The sequence below is a fragment of the Notamacropus eugenii genome, chromosome 5, assembly GCF_028372415.1.
Source record: "Notamacropus eugenii isolate mMacEug1 chromosome 5, mMacEug1.pri_v2, whole genome shotgun sequence".
Classification (NCBI taxonomy): Eukaryota; Metazoa; Chordata; class Mammalia; order Diprotodontia; family Macropodidae; genus Notamacropus; species Notamacropus eugenii.
This window is the reverse complement of record NC_092876.1, coordinates 230,099,101-230,126,627: the sequence shown is the minus strand read 5'-3', so window position 1 is coordinate 230,126,627 and position 27,527 is coordinate 230,099,101. Positions and strand designations below refer to the sequence as shown.

Sequence of the window (27,527 nt, the reverse complement as noted above, 5' to 3'; positions counted from 1 at the left end):
GAATATAGAAGGCACTTGATAAATGCTTGCTTCTTTCCTTCCTTCCTAACACCTAAGACAGTTTCTGGTACTTGATATTTTATTATGCTAAAGCTTTTTGACTTTCTCTAAAATTGATTCATTGTTCCCTACTTGTCAACTTATGGTCAAGTCTTTAAGTGACAAAGACTAGAATTTGCAAAAAACTCCAACTGTAATATCCTGCGGACACACCAGTGCTTCACCAGATCAGACAGCACTTGGATTTTGCCATTATTTGCACAACATGTAGGGACTGTATCTGCACTGTTCCTATTTTCTCCAAGGTGCTCCTTTTTTTCATAAAAACACACAATCTATTTATTATTTGGGCAGCTAGGTGGCAGAGTGGATAGAGTGTCAGGCCTGGAGTCAGGATTACTCATCTTCCTGAGTTCAAATTTAGCCTTAGACATTTATTTATTAGCTGTGTGACTCTCAGCACGTCACTTAACCCAGTTTGCCATAGTGTCCTCATCTGTAAAATGAGCTGGAGAAGAAAATGGCAAACCACTACAGTATCTTTGCCAAGAAAACCCCAAATGGGGTCATGAATCAGACATGACTGAAACCACTGAACACCAACAAATTAATTATTTATTGTATATTAGTTGTCTGTCTCCTGACTCCCCCAGAAGATACCATCTTTTTAATTGAATAAGAATAATATGGAATCAACCTTTCATTATCTTTCCGTACTCAAAAACTGATAAAACCCTAAGTAAATTTCCAAGGAGAAGGAATTCTTTTGCTACCAAGAGGATTAAGTCCATCAGGAAGACATTTGGCATCTCTACAATTGGCTATGACAAGGTACCTTTCTCTTCTCCTTCTCAGTCACTGATTGTTTGGCACTTTCTACAGAATGGAAAAGAGCTTCATGCTTCTTGGTTTCCACCATTAATTTCTTCTTGGCCTAGAGTCAAAAACATCAAAAATTTTTAAAAGAGCAGAATAGTATGTCAAAAGTTAAGCTGCTCTATTTTCAGATTAATCATGTCTACAATCGTGGTTTTAACAACTGGCTAATTTTTGGGTCTTCTTTTCCAAACCCGCCACTAAAATATTACAGCAGCTAACAGTTTGCCCTGAGAATGAGTATATATGTTTTTAATATATTTGGTGCTCTTGAGAGGGTTGTAAATTTTGCTGAAATGCTGAGGGCTGTACAAGGTTCCAAAACATTACTTTAGTGCAAGGTTATTTGCTACAGAGAAATTCCAGGACGGATGTTGGTTTTATGTCTTGGGAACCATGCAAAAAGAGGCTATAAACTAGTTTCCTTTTCCTTCTGTGCTGCTTACTAATATTCTCAGGTAATCCTTCCCCCACCAGATAATAATAATAACCTTCTCTTGCCCTTCCTATGCCCTCAAGCTATTATATATCACTCTTCCTTTCCTTCTAAATATCTAGAAAAAATATTCAAAACTCATTGCATCTATTTCTTCACCATCTACTCACTACTCAACACTTTACATTCTGGACTTCAATCCAACCAGTCTACTAAAACTCTGTCCAAGGTCACTAGTGCCTTCTTAATTAATGTTAAATCCAATAACCCCTGTTCAACTTCATCTTCCTTGACATTTCCATAGCATTAAAAAACTGTTGACCACCCCATGCTACTGGATACTCATTCCTCCCTTGGTTTCTATGGCACCTTGTAGTTTTCCTTCTACTTGTATCACTACTCCTTATCAGTCTCCTTCATTGGTTTGTTGTTCATCTCCCACCCCCAAATGTGGGCTTCTCTCTTTGCTCTTTTTCTCTGCATTGTTTCCCATAATGGTGTTATTCACTCAAAATGGGGTCCTTCATCACCTTCATCTCTATTTATATGATAACCAGCCTTAATCTTCACTTTCCTTCTTGACTTCTCCACTAGTTTCTCATATTCATTATGATTAAAACTGAATTCATCTTCCCCTATAAATCTTTTCCTTCTCCCAATTTCCTCATTTTTATTGATGATACCACATCTTCCCACATCCAATCTGATGCAAAGTCCTATTAACTCTCTCCCAAATTTCTGGCATTTATTCTTTCTTCTATAGTCTACACAGGTAGAAAGTTGTTAAATTTGGACTCATGTCCTCTAGATTCCAAATCCATCATCCTTGTAAAGACTTTCACTACTTTTGATAAGTCTCTCTCTATCTCTGGTCTTTCCCACCCACAGTTGCCAATGCAATCTTTCTAATGAACAAGTCTTATCATGTCATTCTTCTGGCTTAGAAACCTTTAGTGGCCTCAAAACACAAACTGCTCATTCTTCCATTTAACGTTCTCTACAAGTAAGCTCCCATTTACCTTACTTCCATTAATCTGTTTCATACGCTATATTATGGCCAATTGTGTTCTCTCTTCTCACTTTCTCACTTCCAGGCATTAGTTCAGGACATCTCCCATTGAGACCCATCCTTTTTCCTTATTTCTGCCTATTGAAATTCCTTTCTTATTTCAAAATCTGGCTGAAGTCCTAGATCTTCCAGGAAGCCTCCACAATTCTGCTAGCTAGAAGTGATTTCAAAAATGCCCTCCAGCACTTTATGGCCTTTATCACATTTCACTCTGTTTTATACTGTTATATTATTTTAATCATATCATATGTGTGTCATTACCCCCCAGTAGAATATAAGTTCCTTATGGAGCTTATTTAGTTTTTATCTACATGTGCCCATTTCTTTGCACAATACCTTACCCATTATTGATGCTTTATAAATATTTATTAAAGACTTTGTGGCTCCCTTAAAAACTCTATAAGGGGAAACAAATCTCACCTGTTGCCCAGAATTAATCAACTTTCATTGAGCAATTAAGTATCTGACAGGTGTCCTGTGGAATAACTTGCCTTCTTAGAGGAGAAAGGGTTACTAAGTTGGCCAGTAACCCAGGATCATGATAAATTCACCTGCCAACTTTCTGTGGATCACCTAAGGCTAATAATGTTTAAAATCTTAGAATGTGTTAAGATTGAGGTTAGACTCATAAGACCTTATGTATTGTCTTTAATCAATCTGAATGTTCTCTGGAGATGAAATTAGCTGTTAGAGCTTTGTTTGGATGGGACGGTTGTCTTCAATTATCCATTCCTGAGATAGTTTTGAATTAAATGACTAGCAAATGTTTTCTCATTCTAGTTCTAGGAATACAATAACAACAAATAGCTACAGCTCCATCCTCCTTTCTCTTTAGCATTCACCAAAGCAGAGCTGGAACCATTTTAATGTGTATAGTGTCCCTGAAATGCTGCTCAGGGGAGAACGGATCAAAGGTTTCCTTTCAGACAGCTGGACTCAAGAAAGAACACGAAGGTCAGTATTTGAGAGGAACATTTAGTCCTTTAAGCCTTTTCTATCTGAACATCTTTGATTCTAACCATGGAGCAAATTCTTTATCTTGAGAACTTTATGCTTTGCACTTCTGCTGCTTTGCAAAAAATAAAATTATTTACTTAGAAACTGGGAAATTGCAAAGTTCTTTAAATGACCCTAAGCTTTTCACTGAAACAAAGATCTGTCTTTTTTAACCCCAAAATTCTGCCAGTGATGTTGTGAGTGGTTCTGAATCATGGAACTTTATGGTCTTTGTAGAGTCAAAGTTGAGAGTCACCCAAAGGGCAATGGTGTGATCACACTACAACATGTTACAAATGAGAAATTAGACTTCTCAAGCTGTGTAAAGGATGCCATCAAAATAATAAAAAGGTTGGTCACATGGGAGAGTGAGGGAAAATGATTAGAAAGCCCAGGTGCTACATGAGAAATGCCAAGAGAATGCAAGGAAATCCTTCAGGCATGGTGGTTGGACCTCTAAGGTGAACTTATTGGAAGATGTGCATGAGAATTCCCACAAAATGGGAAGGAATGGTTGAGTTGTGATCTGTAACTTTGGAGGGAATACCCATGACTATGAGATCCCAGATCTCCTAAAGAATTGTTTTTGGAAACATCATTAGCTCTTCCGGCACTATTCCGGTCTTTTTGTCCACTGCGTTTCCACATTTAGGGTAATACTGCCCTGCCCAAGAATCTGAAAAAAACGTGCCTTTTAGATCAAAACTCTAGCCCCTTCATTTTACAAGAAAAAAAAAATCTTAGAATAGAAATTCTTAAAAAAAAAATACTTTTTAGAGAAGCTCCTCATTCCAAGAGTGAGTAATAAGTGAAAAGACTAGTTAATTATAATGCTTTTAGAGAGTATTTATTGTAAAGATATTCCTTTTGATTGTGACATGCACTACTCAGTCTGTATTAGTGTATTAACTAATTTTTGAAAAGTCGTTATTTTAACTCATTGGTTCTAAAGGGGCCTATAAAGTTAGAGGAAGCATTACAGGAAATCCTAAAAGTAGAAATAATCCCATTATATCAGAAAGGACCTCTTGTTGCTTGATACTACCTTCTGACCTCATCTCCTAGGACATAGTTTAAGGGCTCAGGTTTAAAAAATGAAGATGGAGGTTGCCAGTGATGAGGTTCAGACTCTGGGAGCCTCCTTGGGCTCCCCTTGAATCTTCCCACTTGGTCTGGCCTTTCTTACTCAAATCTAATCTTCCCATTTTACCGGCAGTCTCAGGAAGCCCATGGGCTTTTCATTATCATTTCAGGTCTCTGTTGCACTCCCCACCCTTGATCCCATCAACCCCATACCCATACTGCCCCTATCAAGATCTCTGGATTGCCCCACCTGCTTCCCACCCAAACCCTCCCTAGTCTGATATCTCCTGATAGCCTCCAGCTGTTTCCAGCCTTTGACCCTCCTTGGACTTCTCAGGACCCTTCCTAAATCCCTCCTCCCATCACCCTGGACCACCAGACCACCCCCAAGATCCCTCCTATACTCTTTTCTGTATTTAAGTCCCACCTTGCCTCCATGAAGGTGCTCAGATGCAATCCAGCTCGGACTCTGTCTAGCTGTGATTGTGTCTGGCCCGCTTGTGAATACAAGCGTTACAAAAGCTTAGGCTCCTTAAGAGGCAACCCAATTAGGCGAATCCTTAATAAACTTTGTTTTCTTTGGCTTTAAGAAGGCTTGAGTCGAATTCATTCGAGCACGACCCGGACCGTCGGTATTTTGGGGTTCCCGATCACCCCTATACCTCATCAGCCAGTACAAAACATCTTATTGAGGGTAATGCATTTGGATTCTCATGGGATACATTGTTTCACCATTGGACCAGCTGTTCTTTGTGTTTCAAAACCTCTTCCTTCTCAATTCTATCTTATAACCAGTGGCTAGAATAAGCACTTTCAAATATAATTTCCATCCATCACTTCACTACCCAAGAACCTACAAAACCTTGCCTTCTGGATCACAGATTTAGCACTAGCAGGGACGTGAGTGGTCACTGATCTAGCCCCCACATTTTATTGACAAGGTAACTGAAGTCCACACAAGCTAATTCAACCTACCTAAGGATACATAGATAGAAAGTTGCTAAGGTGGGATTTGAACTCAAGTCCTCTAGATTCCAAATCCATCAGTCTTTCCCCCCATACCATAGCTGCCAATTTTGCCTAGTATTTACATATGTATTCATGTTGTCACTACAGCTCAACTAAAATCTTGGAGAGCAAAGACTGAACCTTTGACTGATTTATCTTGTACCCTTCAGCAGTCTTTAGTAATGGTGCTATGCATAAAAGAGAGGCATGCTAATCATTTGAAGAAAGAAAGAGAAAGGGCTTTACTGATTGAGAGACAACACCGCATTTTGGGGAGAGAACTAGACATGGAGTTAGGAAGATCTGGGTTTGAATCCTGCCCTTGATAATGGGTACAATACAGGGATGATACAATACGGGTACCTGCAGCACCTACTATTGGATTGTTGAGAGGGCCAAATGATATGATGCATCTGTCAAGTACTTGGCAAACCTTCAAGCACCAGGAAACATCAGTAATTATTACTGTGATTCATAAGGTAGTGAGGGCATTGGAGGCCTTTTATTCTGAGTAGTGAGTGCCAAGACTCTTGCTTCATGCTAGTACACATGCACTGACCAAATCTAAAAAGTAGTGCTTCAATATAAAACTCAATACTGTACATACCACTGTGGTCCTATTCTGGCATGCTATGCAAGCCAGGAAGAGTTAGAAATGTGTAATCTATTATTAGACTCGACTAAATAGAGGGTCAGTGGGCCAGATGTGTTGCTTTGCACAGGAAGTCAGGGAGGAAATAACTAAGGTGATCCACAGTCCAGGACCGTTGGACACAGAACAGAAGGTTCAGAGCAGGATACAATGCCATTTGATCTGCAAGGACTATCTTTAAACACACACAAAAACATTCCCCTTTATTTCTGTGGGAGATGGAGGGATTATTGGACAGGTAAGCAAATATATACACATCTACTCAGGTGAGAAAATGGTTTTCTCTAACAGAATTCTATCATCAATACACAATTTCACATTTATACACATACATACCCATATTCTACAAATTAATTTATTCAAAAGTCAATGTGTGGGAACTTGCCTTAATTTGCTGGCTCCAATTGTTAATAACCAGATTCGCCGTCTTTTCGACTTCATTATCCAGCTTATTGGAGAGAAAAACAATAAAAGTTTTTCATTTTTAAAAATGCTTTCTTCTCAGCGAGTCACTATTCTAGCTTCAAAAGTCTAGCAGGAACTTGACCATAATTCATTGAGATTTCCAAACCCATCAACAGATTCCTTTCCCAAGAAAAGAGCCCAAATTATCTTGGTTCTTGTGTGTCTTTCTATCTCCAAGGTATGGAAAAGATACAGGTTTTAGTCCCAAATAATTTAATGATGTAAGAAATTTTGAAATCTTGTAAAAACTTGAAAAAAATGAATGTGAATTAGGAAGGCCAGCTGCGTGACACAGTGAATTGAGTGCTGAGCCTATAGTTAGAAAGACTCGTCTTCCTGAGTTCAAATCTGGCCTCAGACACTTGTAAACTGTGTGACCCTAGACAAGTCACTTAACCCTGTTTGCCTCAGTTTCCTCATCTATAAAATGAATTGGAGAAGGAAATGACAAATTACTCTAGTATCTTTTACAAGAAAACCCCAAATGGGATTATGAAGAGTTGGACATGACTGAAAATGACTGAACAATAAATATGAATTAGGAAACAATTATCCTTTTATAATTCATTAGGATATAAACTCCTTGAAGTCAGGAACCGCTTTTTGTTTTGTTTTTGCATCTTCTGCAACTACTACAAGACAGGATACATAAGAAATCTTATTGAATTGACTTGTTACAGCATACACTGTGATTTCTGTAGGGAGCTAGGTGGCCCGATGGATAGAGTTGTGTTTGTCTGTTTTCCAAGAGGACCATGACATCAGAAAAATAATGATGACATGATTTGTAATTGACTTAGACTTGAGTGGGGGAGGGCTGTGCAAGGTCACCAGCCTCACTTTCTCTTCCAGAGCCATCTGAGTCCAGTGGCCTGATATTCATCAGTATGACTGGAGATGGCCCAAGATGCAATGGGAAACCCTTTTGAGCTAAGGCCTTTTCAGGTTCTCATTTGGAGTGAAGTAACACCCATTCAACGAATAGGGCTCTTTAAGAAATCAGTCAGGGGATGGCCCTTTTAATTAGAAGAAAAATCAAAGTGGGAGGGGAAGACCTTCAGGGCCACAGAGAAACAGTTACTATTGACATTCACTGTGAGGCAGGAGAGCCCAAAATATAGTCATTAGGTGGAGCTTGGGCAGGTAGGCACCTATTGTGATCCAATCTATGACCTTGAGAGTGAAATGGGTGAGAAGGAAGGAAGGAAGGAAGGAAGGAAGGAAGGAAGGAAGGAAGGAAGGAAGGAAGGAAGGAAGGAAGGAAGGATGGACGCTGGGTGTGGAGTAGGGAAGACCTGAGTTGAAATCTGGCCTCAGACAGATGTGTAACCCTGGGAAAGTCATGCTACTTCTCTGTGTGTCAAGCAGCTCCCTGGGATTTATCTACTAAGTCATTTATCTATTAAGTTGTAATCCATATCAGTGGAAGGAGTTTCCACACTGGAAGTTCCCCCAAGCAGACAAAAGTCAGAGATCCTTTGCATTGTGGTTTCACATATTTGGGGCACTGCCTACTCTCAAACTGCACATTAATTTAGTGAATTTATTTTCTTTATATTTATTGAGTATATACACACACACACACACACACACACACACACACACACACACATATATATCGCTATATCTGCCTGTTACCTCCCTCATTAGAATGTAATTTCCTTGCTCTGAGGGATTGGTTCATTCTTGGCATTTCCCTCTCCAGTGACTCCAGGGCCTAGCATACAGCAGGTCCTTCACAAATGCTTGTTGACTGATCTTGATCACTGCTGTAATATTGAGCTCAGCCCAGCTGCCTGAAATGCCCGTGAAATCTGCCAAAAACCAATACAGAAAGGATTAGACTTACCGTTCTTTTCTTCTTCTCCTGTGCACTCAGCACTTGATGAGTTGGCTTGATTGCTTCTAACTGAATTGCTTTGCCGAGTTTCCTGAGGACAGAACATAAAGCACATGCAAACATGATGTTAGAGTTGACACTCCCTGTGAAGTGAGCAGAGCCAGAACGCTGTACACAGTGACAGCAACACTGGGTGATGACCAAAGGTTCATGATAGAAAATGTTCTCCACTTCCAGAGAAAGAAGGATGGAGTCTAAATGCAGATCGAAGCATACAATTTTCTCTTTTTTCATTGTTTTTTCCTTTTGTTCTGATTCTTCTTTCACAACATGACTAATGTGGAAATATGTTTAATATGATTGTACATGTATCAGATTGTACAGATATCAGATTGCTTGCCATCTTGGGAAGGGGGAGGGGAAAAAGGGGAGAAAAAAGTTTGGAACTCAAAAATCTTATAAAAGTGAATGTTGAAAACCACAAAGTAAAAATAAAGAGAAAAAAGATAATCAAAAAAAAAAAAAAAGACAGGATGAGGACACAAGAAAAAAAAGAATTTACATTCGTCCAATTTTTTTTCTTTTCTGGGAAAAGCAGTATGTTTCTAGAGTAACTACTCCATGCAACCAGGCAAGTCAGATGTGAAGACTGTAAAATATTTATAGTTCCCTTTGGGTTTGGACTAGTGGTGGTGGTGGTGAACACTTACTGATGCAAGTCAGCAGCTGATTTCATGCTCTCAGATGCAAAGGTCCAGGCACCACAAATGCAACTAGAGACAGACAGAAGGAGCAGAAGAGTTTGGTTTGAAATTCTACGATGAACTTAATAGAACAGAATCAGCATGTCTGCCCCACAGTACACAGAGGGTACAACTACTTCCCCAATCCACTTACCACTTCTCTATGGGATTAATTCTTACCATAGTCAATCCTACATGCTGGAATAGAAGGAACTAATAGAGCTAATTCAGCAGCAGCCATTAAACACACCGAATTTTTGCCTGCCTTTTTTTTTCTTGAGATTTTTTTTAACCCATTTTTGGTGAAAATAAAGGAGAGAATCCAGGGATCCAGGTGTAAGGCCAAGCAGGTTCTTTTGCTGGTTTTGTTTTAGTATAATCAAGAAATATAATGACTCTACTTGAATGTGATTAAAGATCTTCCCCGACCCATTGATGGTGCCTGCTCATAGAGGGAAGCTTGATTAGGGAAGTTGTTTTGTAGGTGGGTCCCAAGCAGGTTTTGTTTTTTCTGTTGAGGCGCTGGGTCTGAGGGTCATGCCCTCTGGCTCTGAAAAGTGTATAAATACTCGGAGGGTGAGGTTTTACTTTAGGGCTTAACTTTTGTTAGAAGGTTTGAGTGTCAGATGAGAGACTGGGAAGCCCCTAAGCAGCCCCCCGACTTTGAAAATCAAGGTGTTGGTGCTTCCCTCTCTGGTAGAGATGTATGTATGTTAATAGACAGTTTGGAAGTGCTGTCTGTTGATTTTTGATTTCTCTGAAATTTTGATTTTGATTTTCTCTAATACCCGTGTTTAATTAAAGTGATTGTTAATCCCTCAAAAGTTGTCTTTCCTTCTAGAGAAGCAGATCAAAGAACCTGTGGTTTCAGGCCTCCTGTATATGTTGGGGTGCTTACCAGGAAACAAATAAGTGCACATTTATTAGTGATGATGGTAAGGATATTGGTTTCTTTTTCATTGTGGTAGCAGAGGGTGTGGTGAGTTAAGAGATACCAAAATGCTAAATCTTGAAGATGAAAGTGTTCATTTTGTTTGGATACCAGCAACCCTAGAGCCAGTCCTTCAATTATCTTAATAAATATTTATACAACTAAAAATACATGTTTATCTATCTAGAGTCTGAAGAAATAGAAAGCCCAGTGCCTGCCAGATGGCAAACACTTAGGAAATACCTGCTGACTGACTGACTGCCTTTAGGGCCATCTTTGCCATCATTTCAAATTCCACATGTGTCCAAAGCTGAGATTATTATCTTTTCCCCTAAGCACTCCTGATTTTCCTGTTTCTGTCCAAAAGATTCTGTCCCATGCTTAAAATTTTGGTATGATCTTTGACCCTTCCCTCTTCTCTCTCTCGGACCTAATCAATGACCAAGTTCTGCTAATTCTAACTCTGCAACTTCTTTCATAGATGTCCTCTCCTTCATATTTCTGCTGCTGTCATCCTAGTCTAGGGCCTCATCAGCCTGAATTATCATAACAATTTTCTAACAATCTCGCTGCCTCTGCTCTTACCCTCTTCTGATCCACACTTCATAACATTGTCAAAGTAATCTTCCTTATTCAGAGGTTTAGTCATGACACTTATCTGCTCAAAAATATTCTCTTCTGGATCCTTGAGAAATGTCAGACCTATTCTTTTGGCATTTAAGCCTTTAATCTAGTGCCATGATACTTTATCAACCTTGCCTAATTACTTTCTCCCATGAACCTAAAAAGTGAATGTAGGTAGCCCAAATTGTGCTTCACATTCTATCAACCCATCTGCGCTGAATATCTTGGCAAGAGCCTTGCTGTCATGTACCTACCCCTCCCCTTTTCTGTCCTCATTTCTACCCTTTGCTCTGGGAATAGGAATAAAGCCAGTATTATGATTGCTTCTAGAAAGGATATGAAATCGACTGTTCTATGACTCTTCTCACCATCCCTACTACACAGTGTCACATCCATTGCCACACAGTGCTTTAAGGCTCTTTGAGTCCCCCCAGACAAAGCTCCCTTCTTTGGACACTATTCTCCTATCTTTTTTGTTTTTTCCCTTCAGAATGTCAGCTCCTTGAGAGTAAGAATTGATTAAAATTTGTATATATATCTCCACTACCTACCATGGGACTTAGAACATAGTAGGTGCTTAATAATTGCTCTTTTCCTTTTTTCTCTCTCTCTTTTTCTGTCTTTATCTCTTTCTTGCTTCCTTCCTTCCTTCTTTCCTTCCTTTTTATGCTATAACTAAATTGGGCTATCCATATGCCCCAAGCATTTCCTATGCTCTCCTACCTCTACACCTTTGTTCATGCAATGCCTTTTCTCCTTAAATCATTATCTGTTAGTGGTACAGTAACACTACCCTGTCCCTAGAATTTCCTTCCTCCTCTTCTTTACCTACTAGAAATTTTCTGCCCTTCCTATAAAGGCCCAATTTAAATGCCACCTCCTTCATGAAGCCTTTTCTGAAACCTATTGGTTGATTGCAATGTTCCATCTCAGACTTCATTTATTTTATATATCCCTGCTCTATTTTGCATGTAATATTGTACATTTATCTACATGTGTGTCCTATCTGACTACTTGCATGTAAGCTGATGAGACATCATGCCCTACGTTAGGTAGCTAGGTAGCTGTAGTTAGAGAGTGCTGAGCTGAGAATCAGGAAGACATTAGTTCAAATGGGGCCTTAGATGCTTACTAGCCAAAATGGGACATAGGGCAAGTCATTTCACCTTTGCTGGCCTGTTTTGTCATCCGTACAATGAAGATCAATAGCACCTACCTCCCAGGTTTTTATAAGGATCAAATAAAATAATATTTGTAAAGTGCTTAGTAGATTGCCTGGCATATAGTGCATGCTCTATAAATGTTAGCTTTGATCATTTAAGCTTTCTGTCTTTACCAGCACCTAGCATTGTGTTCCACACCCAGTAGGTGTCTAGACAATTCAATAAACATTAAATAGACATTTGTTAAATGCCTAATATGTACCACACACTGTTCTAGGATGCAAGGACAAAAATAAAAACAACCCTTGCCTTTAAGAAATTTAATTGCTGCTTGTTGAATAAATGAATGGATTGAACCATGCGGGAAGGCTTGATTGACTTCAGAAAACAGGATCCAATATTTGCTTCCTGTGAGAGCAGAGGGTCCCATTGCCACACAACGCTTTAAGGCTTCTTGAGTCGTGGAAGACTTCCTCTTTCCTCCCCTTTCCAATTATAACAGCTGTGATTTGGGATTGCACTCAAACCCCTGTTCACTGTCATTTCTACATGCCAAAAGTTTAATTAGATTACCTCCAAATATATACTTACTAGCATCCTAATGATCCCCTCAAAAACAAAAGAGAAAATACTTCCTTCTTGACCCATTTCCAAGTTTTACCACAAGTTAAATATTCATTTCTGTCATATTGATAATTAGAAAGGAGACATGCTTTATTATTATTATTAATTATTAAAGAGGAATCCCTCCCCTCCTCCCTCTACACTACTTACTTTGTCTTTGTGCTTTGGAGTGCTTTGGAGAGCTTGCTTGCCAGTTTCTGAAGGCCTTTTGCATAACTAATCTCTAGGTTAGCCCTGTCAACAGAATGACAACATGTTCAATGGAAAGGACATAACCATAAATCAAGATGAAACTCAGACTCTTGGAATCTCAGAGCAGAAAAGTATCTCAGTAACCATCGAGCCCAGGTGTTCTTACCCTTAATTTTCTGTCATAAGCCCTCTGGTACTCTGGTGAAGCCAACGAACCCCTTCTCAGAATAATGGTTTGGGTGTGTGCATGTGCATGTGTGTATGTGCAGTGTGTATAGTTATGTACCTGTATATAATTTATTTTTAACTTTTTGGTGAATTTTTTTATTCATTTGAAACAAGTACAAAATGAGAAAAGAAAAAAGAACATTGTCATGTACACAGCTCAACATAAGAGTACACAAGCATGTGTGCACACATACATGCACATATATACACACACCCATGCACACGCATGTATTGCATGCATATGTGTGATATATGTGCGTGCACTACACACAGGTGTCCATATGTACAAATGTGCATGACACATGCATGCAAGCATGCATACATTCACATACACATGCAGCACATGCGGGTTGTAGCTGCAACATAGGTGCACACATATATGCACATGTGCACACATATGTGGACATGTACATGCATGTGTGCACAAATGCACACATGTAGGTGTGGTGTGTGCATGTGCGTGCATATACAGACCTGCATGCATTGCACAGATGTATGTGCATGCATACACCATGTGAGCATGCATATATGTATATGCATGTGTACATGCATGCATACATGCACATGTATATCCAGGATATATTCAGGAGAAGCAAGATGCTCACCTATGTCTCTCCTGAGTCTAAGTCCAATATCCTTTTCAATACCGCACAGCTTCACTACAGTCCTGTAAACTAGGTAGTGTGTTATACCCATTTTACAGATGAGAAAAGTAATAATCCATCTTTTTTTTCCCTGTGGGACATTGTTCATATGTGTCCTACTTGTTGGTTGCAATGCAGAAATACACATACATAACACACACACATACATACACACAGTGTGTGCAATTTAGTGTAATTTTAAACTTAGTGCAATTTTAAACTTTAAAACTTCAGAAGTAAGAATACTACAAACTTACAAAATCATTTGAAAGTTTAATTTCTTAAATTTCTTTTATACTTCTTTAGTTTTGTGAATTTTGATCATTATTTTAAATTTAATTTTCTGGATTATCCTTTCCCAGATCAGTGGACTGGTAGAGGAAATCCTGCTTGGTCCCCTCAGTCACCTGATCTATATCCATTAGACTTTCTCTTGTAGGGTCACATGAAAATTGTCATGTACGTCTCCAAACCTCATTCTTTCAATGATCTTACAGCTGGAATTACACATGCAAACCTTTCAGTCACCGAGAGGTAGAGGATGAAAATTTTGGTTTTTTTTTTTTGTTATGAAGTTTGAAAATCAACTAGAGTAATGGATATGGCACAAGAAGGTTTGGTAAGATTGAATTTTAGTAACAATACATTTGCCATACCAATGTCTTAAAACTGTATATAATTGACCTTTCAAATGTTATTTTTGTAAGTTTGTAGTATTAATATTTCTGAAGTTATTAAAGCTCAAAACATTACTTAGACTTTTGGGACACCATATATATGTCTATATAAAAATACACACAAATATTCAATTCAGCTTAATTAAATGCTTTTATTATATTAAAATGAAAATAAAAGCAGTTATTAAGTGCTTACTATGGGCTAGTCCCTAAGGATATGAAAAAATATGAAAACAGTCCTTATCCCCAAGAAACATATATCTATATTAACATACTCTCTATATGTTTAACATAAACATGTGTATCTATTTATACTCTACATATGTTTAAAGAATTAATTTGTACTGTGAATGTATTTGCGAATATGCATGTTTTAGATGCTGAGAACCAAGTATGACATTAATTATATAGTCCTTTTTTTCACATTTTGTGTTGATCCCAAGAGAAATATCCTTTCTGTATTCAGCTCTTTTTGATTTCTGTCAAATGAGAAAGTCCTTGTCCTGTCCAGTTCAGGAAATGTAGCATCATCCGCTTATGTGACAACAAATAGGAACTGCAGTGAAAAGACTTTCTGATAGCACCAGACTTGGGTCCCTGGCTTGTTGGATAGTCCCCTATGGATCACTTAATCATCACAAGGACCTAATGCTATTTTCTGTCTCTGGGCAAAGATATTGATCCATTCCCATTTCAGGAATGCTGTTAAATGAGACAGCTTCTGAGAAGGGAATATTGTTTGGGGGGGAGGGGGAAGAGCTAAACTCTCCATAGTCACAATCCACACGAAGCAAAAAGGGCCAAATGCAGAAAACCTGAAAGACTTTTGACCTTGAGCCTGCTAGAGTCAGGACAGCTGAAAAGATGTTTCCACTTGGCTCTGGGATTAATGGGCAGTCTTTTAGACTAGGTAACGGAGCTCTGGGATCCAGATTACCTTGGTAGTGGCTGTAGAATCAATTTATCTTACCACTAATGTGAGCTAATAACCTTTAATGTACACAGACAGATACATTTTCAAGTGGGGGATGACAGACAGGGGATGGATTTTTATATTATTTGTCTTTGTTTCAGAATCTCCTCAGATAAACCCAGTGGAGCTATTCCTGAAGTCAGTTAGAGACAGGTCATTTCTAGGGGTTGGGTTCAAGGCCCTAGGAAGGATCAGTCTTTGTTCTTTGGCTTTCCTGTTATCAATCAGAATCCCAGGGATACCACTTCCTCCTTGAAGCTAATCCAGGCTACCTTTACCTTTGGTCTCAAGGCTTTCACCTTTCCTTATGTCCAAATCTTCTTGATTCAAGGCTCAGAGCCTCCAGGCCTTCTTCATCTTCTGAACCTTCTTCTGGGTTAGAGTTCTGAACCTGCTCCTAGCTTCATCCTCTCTTTTGTTGCTGCTACTGTAACTGAATGACCAATTCTACTAATATTTCCTCTTGTTATTCCTATCACATACTGCATACCACAAAAAAGGGATTTTCTGAAGTTCTGGTCCCTGAGAGCTTGGCACATAGTAGGTGCATTAATGCTTCTTTGTTGGCTTATAATGAAAAAAAGTCCAGAAGTAATATAACAGGATAATTAGAATTTTCCAAAAATGTGTCAAGAGAAAGTTCAAATTAGGAAAAATTTAACTTTTAAATTTATCTACCTAGCTTTAAGTTTTTGAGGTCTACTTTGGGGCATGAGGCTCCCTAGATTGACAGTTTCATCCGTTGGCAGCTGCCCAAGGAAGGAATGACATCTTTTACCCTGAAAACACTCCCTGTCCATTTGGGATTGGTCTATCTCTGTGCCCTGACTCATTGGCTAAGAGTCAAATGGGTTATAGAGTGGACCAATGAGTATGCTTACTGATTACTCAACAGGGTTTTTGGTCCTGACCCCATATTGTTAGGTGATCACTTAGCTCATTACAGCACTCTTTTCCCACCATTCCAGGAACAGAAGAAGCATTGGAAGATTCAAATTTATCCTTATCACCTCAAAAATTGAAGATAACAATCCCAAAGTGACTTACCTAAAATCACCTCGAACTAGAAATAGGTAGAGTTGGGAAGGGATTCCAAGTGTACTACTCCAAGCAATGGAGGGGGGGGACTGACAACTTAGCAGAAATTCCTTCCTACTCCTTCCTCACATACTTCTCTGATTGCTTACTAACTGTTTATGACTTCCATTTCTCCCCTTCCAGCACAGCTCCCCATTGTTCTTAATGTTTCTCTTTTCAGCTCTATTGACCAAGTCTTCCTTGACTTTTGTTTTGCTGCAATTCCATTTTAATCAAATTTTACCTGTGTCAAAATGTAACATGGAGGTTCCAGTATAATTTGCCCTGGAGCTCACATCCCACTGGTTTGCTGTAGAACCTTTTTCTGGAGAGGCTTCTATCTACAATCCTACAGGGAATGCACTTCAGCATTAAACAAACCCCAGGCTCAATTTCCCCATTAATGCTTTGCTTATGTGTTTGCTTCTTCCAATAAAACAAACTTGGTTGCAGCAGTAACCTCCCCCCTCCATGTGTTCCCACTCACCCAGGTCTCTTGTGTAAGTCAGCCCATTCCTCTCTCCAGATGGCTATTAGTCCAACTTATCACCTTCTATTTTTATAATAATGCTCCCTTCGGCCATAGTCTCACCAGTGGAGAACTGAGCTTTATGTCCATGATGGAAAGATGAAGAAAAAAGCCCAGGCAAGGCACTTCTATAGATCAGAAGGCTCTCTCTGAGAGCCATCCATACCAAACAATGTCTTGTGTTTCTTCAGAGGAGCTGATAGACCCTCTTCTATTGTCCTGCTTATTCTTGGGGAATCCCTGGGGAATAGAGAAGCTCTTACTTGTTGCTGCCTTCACATCATTCCATACTGGGAGTTCTGTATTAGAGTGTGTGTGGGGAGGGTGGGGAGGTGTTCTCACTGCTTTTGAATATTTAGGGTGGTGGGGTTATTTGATTGTTCATTGTTTTTTACATCATCCAGGAAATCTGTTTTGTAAGTGAACTTCAGCAAGTCTTTCATACTTCTGGACAAAAGATAGCGGGGAGGATAACCTCCTTCCTCTATGGCATTTTCAAGGATCACTACTTCTCCCTGTTCTTCCCAACCCTCATAAAGGGAGGAGGCCAGAGAGAAAGAGGCATGACACCGTTGGGTCCTTTCTCAGAAAAGAAATATTCTTTGCTCCTTAAAAATGCAGGCCTTAACAGCAGGGTCTCATCCAGTTGACAAAGGGTGATTAAAACATCAGTGGTACGTGGAACCTGCTGTTGCCTTCTGATTTAAACAGGGAAAAGGGAGAACAGTAGGGACTGTGAATAAGCCAGAAGCAAAAAAAGGAAAAAAAGACTTCAACAAAGGAATCAAAATGTCAGAGTTAGAAGGAACCTTGAAGATCACTTGGCCTACCACTTTCATTTTACAGATGAGGAAATGGAGGCCCAGACATGACTTTTCAAGGTCACAACTTTACTACCCTGAATCCTTGGTGGGGGAAAGGGAACCCTCTACCAATATTAATGATCATTTTATAATAACATTCAAAGGCAGAGTGTTATATTGGAAAGAATACTGTATCCGGAGCCGGGTAAGCTGGGTTTGTGTAAGTAATCTGGCAATTTGTCATCCATGACTTTGGCCAGCTCACTTCTGTAGGTCTCAGCTTCCTCATCTTTAAAATGATGAGGTTAGTCTAGATCTAAATTCTTTTTCTAGCTCTAATCCTATGATCTATTAATTTTATCTGTTGGACAATGCACCAATATGTAGGATGAAAATATAATCAAAAATCAAAGTGGGCCCATTTCCTAAAGAAACAAGAAGAAATTGTGTTACTGAAATGAAGGACCTGTGAAAAAGTAAGGCTAATCACTCTGTCAAATTTTTAATCTACTGCTGCTGCTGCCCCACTGTCACCACCACCAGTGTTTATATAACTTCTAGTATGTGTCAGACACTGTGCTAAACATTTTACAAATATCTCATTTGATCCTCACGTAAACCCTGTGGAGTAGGAGCTATTATTATCCCTATGTCATATTGAAGAAAATGAGGCAAACATTAAGTAACTTGCGGAAGATCGCTTAACCATCTAGTAAGTGTATGAGGCTGAATTTGAACTCAGGTTTTGTGTTTTGCTTTTTTAACTCCAGGCCCAACACTCTATCCATTTATAAGATGACTGATTACCTTATAAACTCTACAGTTTGGAGACTCTGGGTCCAGGTGTTGGATACCCAGAAGCATGTAATCTTTGCAATAACTTCTTGGAAAAGATGTCTCCTACCAGGAGTGTACTACAGATAAAGGAATTTTTAAAAACTCAAGCTACAGAGATCAAGACAGACGGTATAGATCAGGGGTAAAAATGAAATTGGTTCCGCAGCCCCACAAGTTGCCCAGAAGCCTTTACCTCTCAAGAGATAGAGAAATTATAGGCTACTGTATTATGCTTTAAGTATTTGTCAAAGGGTATTTAAGAGTCTTTTGTGTTTTAAGCATTTCTTTTCAGTTTGAAGAAATAGCTGTCCTATACTTAATCTACTTTGTACATTGAGTAACTTTCCACAATTGATCTCCATTAATCCTTTTTAAAGACAGGCTAGACTTCAGCCAAACTTAAGCTTTGTTTAATGTATTTTCTCTGGAGTTATACTTGGGGATGTGAGTGTAATGAAGCTGCAGTTATAAGAAGAACTCAATTCCCTCACCAGGGTCAGATGCCTCCCAGGACATGAATCAGGACACTCTTGGTGAGATGTCCCTCCTCTGTCCTGGGAGGAAGGCAACCTGGGAAACACCATCCAAGAATCCAAGCTGAAAACCCGACTTAAGGAAGGAGTGAGGGAGGGGTTCCTGGGTTTGTACAAAATGTACCAGGGCTCTGAACACTTAAGGTTAGGCTGACCAGAATATATGATGATCATTCATTCTCGTCTTCATGAAGGAGAATGATAAACTCTAGATTTGAAAATGGAATTGCAAAATTCTTTGGAGATGCTATTTTTTTTAAATATTAGATTACTTATTCAAAATGACAATAATTTTAGCAGGTCACAGAATTTGGTTAAAATATTGATCTAAGGGTCTTCTGACTAGGAGTGCCTTTAGCTACTGAGATCAAATGTGTTTTTTTTATTTTTTACCATCACTGTCTCAGTATTTTGTGCAAATTAATTAATTGCCTCTTCCCCTATAAACCTATTCCTCTTTCAAGCTTTCCCATTTCTGTTATTGAGGTCCCTTTAGTGTTCCTTGCTTTATAACATAAGACTGCTTTTCTCCCCAGTTCCTCATCCAAACCTACTTTTTATTCAGTTAATTGCCAAGTCTTGTGTATTCTACATTCACAACTTCTTAACACATCACAGAATACGGACCATGTACCACGAGCAATGAGCCTAGAGACAAGAACCACATATTGTGAACCATGAACCACTAATATCTAATCCCTGGACTAGAAAGGGAAGGAAAAAACATGAAGGTTTTTCCAATGGTGGTGTGTATTTGTGCATTGAGGGCACTCTATCTTCCTGAGTCTTGTTTACTTTTCAGAAAGAAAATTTTTGCCTATGGCCAAGGTCTTTGGAACCTAGATTCAGAATTATCCCAACTAACTAGAGCCTTCAGAAATAAATCTATCTTTTAACTTTTATTCATGGTCACCAAACACTTGTGTTTGTATTAAAGGTCTTCCTCCAAAATAGGGTCAGAATATCCATGTTTCTCCCAATTCATAATCTATATTCAGTTAACATCAGTTACAGTAACTACTCAGCCAGCAAATTGTTAAGGCTTATTCGAGCCTGAAAATCCCTAGGTTTTAATTTCCAGTTAATTTTCTTTTAGCTCCCACAAAAATGAGTGGGACTGGGGGAGATATGGGGACAAATGTTAAGCCCATGGGGCAATATCTTGATGAAGGCCCTACTTGGCCACATTCCTGGACGTTAAAGGTATATGTCACCATAAACTTTTCTTAGCTTTGATTTAACCCAACTGAAAAATAGTTCATCCATGACTAAGAGTGAGACAGATACTTAGTTCAATCCCTTTTACTCAGGGGCTTCTGTGAACATGCAGCCCTGGGCATGGTGAATGAGCTTCACTTTGAGGTACATTTTTGCTATAAAGGAAGTGATGAAGCAGTAGTCAAAGCCTTGGATAACACTTGATTTAATCCTTAGACTTTTCTTTTGCATGGACAGAAGCCCTTTCCAAAGTTCTTGGCCCAGTGCAAATTGTTTCTGGTTTTCACTCTGTGGGTATTCTCCATAGACCTGTCTAATGTGGTCTCAACTGTGTCATCTTTACTATCACTATTTGCCTTCTGTGCTACTCCTAGCTTCACTGAAGGTACCTCTCTATTAAACAATGCAGAGGAGTTCCTTCAGACCACAAGGATATTTCTTGTATTTCCCTAAGAGTAGAAGAATTCCGAACTAGTAGATTTGATGGTTTGAACAGGGACAAGGAACTATGGGAGAATGACATGAAACACTCTGCTCTTCTGTATCATTTTTTGGAGAATTTATCTACACTAATCTAAGACGAGTTAGACCAGGTCAGTTTTGCTACCAGTCCATTTACGCTTATCAGGCAATTAAAGTGTGTGTGTGTGTGTGTGTGTGTGTGTGTGTCTTTGGGGCCAAAATTGTAGTGGTGCCAGCATGCAAATTGTAATTCTGAGAGCCAATTAGCCTGCCCTTACAATTGAGGATGTGGTGACTTATTCCATTTGGATCTTGCAATACCCCTGGAGTCTTTCAGAGACTGATAATGTAACCTGTGGTATCCAGGATATAATTCTGGCTTTACATTGACCAGTTACAATATTGGATGGTTTGCTATAAGTAACTCTTTCTTTTATTCTTGTGCCTACCCTGCATCTTACCTGGCTGGGTATATCAGAATTTGGTTCATATATTGCTTTCTTCAACAATTTAAAAAAAAAAGAAAAGAAAATTCCCTGCCACTATTGTTCAAGTATTAGGCAAAGAAAATATAGAATATAGGCTAGTTTTAATTTTCCTCAACAGAAAATGCAAAGGATTCATACCTATACCCACCTACAATCAAGACAACATCCCCCCCTCCAGTGAATCCTATATTTTCAGGGATCCATATAGTTCTCCATATTTGTGGCGCCATTCTGAATGTCTCTCATATCCTCTTGTGTTAGGAAAAAACTGAAAGTTTCTAGAAATCCAAGCAACCTACCCTTCATAAACATCATCTCCAGGGATCTATATAGACCTTAAAACTTATTTTGACAGGTAGGCTCTGCACTGAGGCAATGCGCATGGATTTTAGATATTAGATATCCATCTTCCATACCTTCAAAGTCTACAAAACTCACTACATGCCTGGTATGATGTCCAGAAATATGTCTGTGCCAAAGAGCTGGTTGGCAAATCCCCAGGACTCCTCCAGACATTTTCTACACCTCAACAATACTGAATGATGATTGACCTGGGTTTTGTCACTGACCTCGTCTGACATAAAGATTTGGTCTTTAAGCAATATGGTCTAGAAAGATCTTAGTACTTGGATTCAGGAGATCTCTCAGTTTGACTTCTATTTTCAACACAATTAGTCATGTAACTATGGAAGAATATCTTAATCTCATTGAGTTTTAGTTTCTTCATTTTTAAAATTTGGACAAGAGTACCTTTTGTTCCAACCTGGAAGGGTTATTTAGGACATTCAAATGAGATAAAGTGGAGAAGCATGTACAGAATATAAAATTTTTATGGCTATGGTAAATATCATCGCAGAGGGACAAAATTTCTCCCTTGTTCAGTCTATAGATGTAAACTATTATTATCATCATTATTTGGCACAAGAATCTCAGCTCTAGTGACTTCAAAGAGTAAAATGTGTCATTAAGAAAAAGAACATACTAATAGAAAGACAATAAGTAGTGCTAAACCTCATAAGGAAGAGAAAGTGTTTATACAAAGAGACATAAAGCAATGTGGATAAAAGTAGAGGCTGACAATCACAGTAATGGCACTCTGCAAAATAGGCTAGAGAAGGAAATATAATTTTCCCAATGTTCCCATTGACAATTCTTCCTAGGGTGCATTAAATCTCCTGGTTTTATGGAAAATAAATTCTGAGTCTATCAATTCTCAAAAATAATGAGAATTTAGACACAAAGAAAAATGCCCCATTTGGAATAACTAAGGGAAGTTAACGAGTGAGACCCTTAGACACTCCACTGGGTTTGGGGAAGAGGGAAAGGAAGAAAAGTTCAAGTATGCACAAGTGTCATATGATCAAATTTTAAAAAATGATGCATATTCTCTCTATTTTTCAAACTTCAAAATACTTAGACACCATTGGCAACTTACTTTCCCTTGGTTAAGATATATCAGAATTATTCTTTTTTTTATGCTTTTCTTCTTCAGCTTGGCCTTGTAGTTATGTGTTTTTCTATATAAGCAAATAAAGTACTTGCACAAAAGATAATTATTAAGCAATCTGGCATATTATTTAAGGATCAAAAGATCTTAGTGTGAAAAGGAGAGTGAGCACTTTTGTAGAATGTGCTTCACTAAGTTTTTATCTGGGAATTATAGATTACCTTTGCATAGTACCCACCCCACCCCCACCCAGGACCCAATTTCTCTTCATTTCATTTTAATATTAGAACAAGAGTTGGCTCCCATATTGATCTCTTTATATAATTTACTTTGGTTTTGTTCCAGGATTGTAGACAAATACCCTTCTTAAGGGAGTAAACAGTGGAAGCCCTACTACCATCTCTGGAAATTCAGTTACCTAATCTTGAGTCATATTGTGTGTGTTCGTCCTTCGTTGCTGAAGAAGACCATGCCATCAGAGAAATGATGACATGACTTTCACTTGACTTTGTTTTGAGTGAGGGAGGGCTGTGCAGGTCACCAGCCTCACTTCTCCTCCAGAGCCATCTGAATCCAGTGACCAGATATTCATCAGGATGACTGGAGATGACCCAGGAGGAGGCAATTGGGGTTAAGTGACTTGCCCAAAGTCACACAGCTAGTGAGTGTCAAGTATCTGAGGTGAAATTTGAACCCAGGTCCTCCTGACTCCTGCACTGGTGCTCTATCCACTGCATCTAGCTGCCCTTGAGTCATATTAGAAATCTGGAGAATGGACTGATAAATCAAAGTATGTATAGAATGGTTTTATATAGTTACAAATTTGTGTCTAGTGGTGGCCATCTCTAGGGTGGAGGGGGAGGGAAGAAAAAAAGGTAAAGTTATAGGATTACTTTATTATATATTTGAAAGGAATAGCAGGTTGTACACAATAGATTTGAAGTTTCATGTGCAATCATCTTTTTTTCTATTCTCCTATGTTATAGAAATGTTTATTTTATTTCAGTTTTTTAAAATTTTATTTAGTTCAGATTAAATAAATAAATACAATTTTAAAAGATAGAGACACTAAGAAAAAAAATCTACTTGGGACCACTTCAGATAAATCGCACTGTACTATGGGAGGATTTCCATCAGCACTGCCAGCGTTATCTCAGATATTTACATCTGATCCATATACACCATTTCTTTTTCACAGTACGATAGAATAGACTTGTTCAAAAGAAAACCTCACCAACATAGTCTTATTCTTTGTAAACACCATTGTTCCTGGCAAATATATGTGTGTGTATACATATATACATACATTTATGTATACTCACATAAACATAAATGGATATATACACTCACTATATATTTGCCTCTTTTTATATATGCACACATATATACACATATATATTTTCATATACTGTGTGTGTACTTAATAAATGGACTGACGACTTCAGGAAAAATACAGTCAAGACCTGAAAAAAAAAGCAAACTACTTAACAATGAGTAGCCCACAACCATTGAATGCCTGAAGAGCTCTTAGGAATCTGGTGATCTGGAATTTGGAGTTAAAGAACCTGGGTTTAAATACCAACTCTGACGCATTGGTCTATGTGACCTTAAGACAGTTAATTTCTCTAGACCTCATTTGTAAAATGAGGAGGCTGAAGTGACTAACTTATAAGATTACTCCTGGGTCTATATTTATGAGCCTAGAAGTCTATCAGATCTTAGATTCTTGATAAAGACATGAGAATCTCCAGTATTAGATTGCCTAAAATGGATACAAGATAAAAAAAATAGTTTGGAAGCCTACTCAGAACTTCCATGCATTCAACCTAGTTGAATTTGTCCAAGTATCACAGCACCACAAATCTTGTATCAGCGGGGAAAGCCCTGAGGAGAGAATGAGATTCTGGTCCCACACTGGTAAAGGTACAGAAATACACATGGTAAAAGGGTGTGTGTGTATGTGTGTGTGTGTGTGTGTATGTGTGTGTGTGTATGTGCGTGTGTGTGTGATTGCTGATGAAAGTTGCCCCCAAACTGAAAGCAGACAAATGAGCAAAATTTACCAAAACCAGAGAATAAACTTAGTTATTTCTACCCAGAATTCCACTTACTTTCTCATGTAGCAAACCAAACTTAGTGTCTCTGATTTAGTTGTTTCACATAAAATCTTCAGGCTTATGACTTTTTGATTGTTCTTGGTGTCAATTTTTAGATTTTTTTTCTTGAGCAGTTATTGTTTTTAACTTTGCCTTCATGACCCGAAATGCAGATTTCTCTCAAAATACTGATGAAGTAAAAACTGATAAAATGCTAAAAAGCCTGACATACTCAGTTTATGTCCTCATAGGACTTCCAATCTATTGGGGAGATAATGGTATGCATAAATGACTATAATACAAAATAATACATAATTGGTATAGTATCATGTGATGTAATATATGATGAGGGAAAGATGATTGATTAACTGGGAAGATTTCATAGACAAAGCTGGACTTTAAAGGAGGTACATGATTTTGACAGTCCATTGAGTCAGGCCAAAAGGTTGAATTGGTTTGTGTTTGTGCACATAGACTATAAAAGGCTAGAAACAAAATGACCAGATTGATGTAGTTTGGGACTTTAACATTATAGTCAGGACCATGTTCAGCTGAACTCTCACCTTTCTAGTGGGTATACAAAAATCAAAATATCAAACTGCAGAAGTGGCTGTTTATATAAATTATATAAATCATTCATTAATATAGTATATATAATTATATATTATATAAATTACATAAATTTATATTAAAAATTATATAAATCATTCATCCATATCACCAAGAGAAAAAGATCAGAATCTATGCTCATCAGAGGTCACTTCTTTTATTTTATAATTCATTTTTTGTCTCCTTTGAAAAGTAGCTATAACCCCTGGACCTTTTTGCCAAGTCACTAAAGAAAATAGGCATAGTGACTACCTAAATATCCACGATTAATGTCCCAGCAGAATGAATCACCATTTACTGTTATTGCTCATAGTATCCAGAAAAAAAAAATCTTTTGTCATGAATCAATGCTGTTACATAGGAAGTCTCTCAATAGAACAATGCAGCATTTCTCCTGTCTTGCTTGGTGCCTTCGATTCTCCTCCACACCCCAAAAAAGAAGCTGTATGTTTTCTTTGTCAAGTCGCAATTTCAGCCTCAATTATTAGCCCTTAGCAAAATACAACTGGAAACATTTTCCTTTCCTGTCTTGTTTTTATCTAACACTGCAGGGAAGCAACTATACACTGGAAAGAGTACTCAGTTTGAAACAAGAGGACCTGGATTTGAATGCCCACCCTATCACTTACTAGATATGTGACCTTGTGTCAAATCACTTAACCATGCTAGTGTATTCCTGAAGTTGTAAAATGAAATGACTATTAAAGTCTGCTATAGCTATAAGACCACGATCTTATAAGCAAACTGCATTTTCCACATCCATCCATCCATCCATCCATCCATCCATCCATCCATCCATCCATCCATGTCATTGAATTTGTTACTGTCTTAACAGAATAAAGCTAGCTTTTTCTAGGTATTATATTCCAAAAACTCTCAGAAGTAATTCAATCCCAGTATGCTCTAGATTTTCTATAAGTAATCTCATGCATTTGTATAAAAAAGAAAAAAAGTCTCAAGAACTCATTTTTCTTTTTTTGGTGAAAATCAAATTTATCAGGCAAACACCCAAGTTTAGGATTTGGAGGCAAAAGTCTTGAGTTCAACTCATGATTCTGGCAATATTACCCATGTGGACTTGGGCAATTTAATCTTTGGGAGCCTCAGTTTCCCAATCTATAAAATAGCAGGGCTTTATGGTTTTGGGGAAATAAACATTGGAAAAGATGATTTCTAAGTTCCCTATCAGCTTTAAATCCTATAATTTATTTTAGCAGTGTAGATGATAGCAAATTGCTATGAAGCTGCTCAAGCAGTGTCCATACATGGCCATGATTAGTGCTAGATTCCATGAAAAAAGAAGCCAAATTAATCCAAATTCAAATTTGTATTGCATAGACCAAAGAACTTATAGAACAATTGAATTTTGTACCCTTTAATTGTATTAATATGAACCAGTTACTCAATGGAAAAGTCTGCCTAACATTTAGAAACATAATTAATGCATTTCCTTTGTCAGATTTTTCTTCCTACCAGAAAGGAGGTATTGGTTTTTGTTGAGGTTTAAAGAAAAGCTTAGAGTTACGTAGTCTTAAAAAATTATAGATATTTTAAAATCATTTAATAATTATAACTCTTATTAGCAGTCTTTCAGGCATTACAGATTGAACTCTATAAATTGTTCACTTACTGGGAGGGAATAAGGACGTTAATAGATATACTATTTATATGACATTTTTATAAATACTTCTAGTTACTAGCTGCATCATCAATAAACATTTACTTAATAAATACATTTTGAACAACCATTATTATTGTTTATACAAAATTGTATAAGGAAAAGTCTCTTTGATCTATTGGTTTACAATCTATTAGAAAGAAAATAGGTGATATAATACAAAATAATACATAAATATATATTTTGGGTATAGGACACAGTATGAGTATATCTTAGTTCATCTCTGTGCCCTCAATCTTTTACATTCTAGCCATTTATGCTAGACAGAATAGTAAGCAAGCAAACAAACCATGGTTCTTCTCCTAGCCTTTGTACAGAGAGCGACAAAGGATCATATGTGAATTATGTATAGAATATGATTATGGTGAAAGTCATAGTGTTCATAAATAGCTATAGCGCATAAGAGATGAGGAGAAGAAGTCTGAAAGTATAATCCAAGTTGGGGCAAGGAAAGCACGTGGCTGATCAGTAGGACACCTCCTGTATAGGAATCTAGCAGCAACAGGGAGGGCAACTTCGGTTGTCA

The 27,527-nt window shown here is 38.1% G+C and overlaps 1 protein-coding gene across 4 annotated transcripts in view; it reads right to left on the bottom strand.

Moving 5' to 3' along the window:
• NOSTRIN (nitric oxide synthase trafficking) overlaps positions 1-27,527 on the bottom strand; it is a 104,674-nt gene that overhangs the window by 35,717 nt on the left and 41,430 nt on the right. For 2 of the 4 annotated variants that reach the window (XM_072612225.1, XM_072612223.1), the window contains exons 3-7: positions 12,661-12,744; positions 9,136-9,198; positions 8,435-8,516; positions 6,506-6,568; positions 836-934 (exon numbers count right to left, since the gene is read on the bottom strand). In XM_072612225.1, coding sequence (XP_072468326.1) covers positions 836-934; positions 6,506-6,568; positions 8,435-8,516; positions 9,136-9,198; positions 12,661-12,744 — 391 coding nt within the window. The remainder of the gene's footprint in view (positions 1-835; positions 935-6,505; positions 6,569-8,434; positions 8,517-9,135; positions 9,199-12,660; positions 12,745-27,527) is intronic. The other 2 variants (XM_072612226.1, XM_072612227.1) reach the window with 2 other exon arrangements.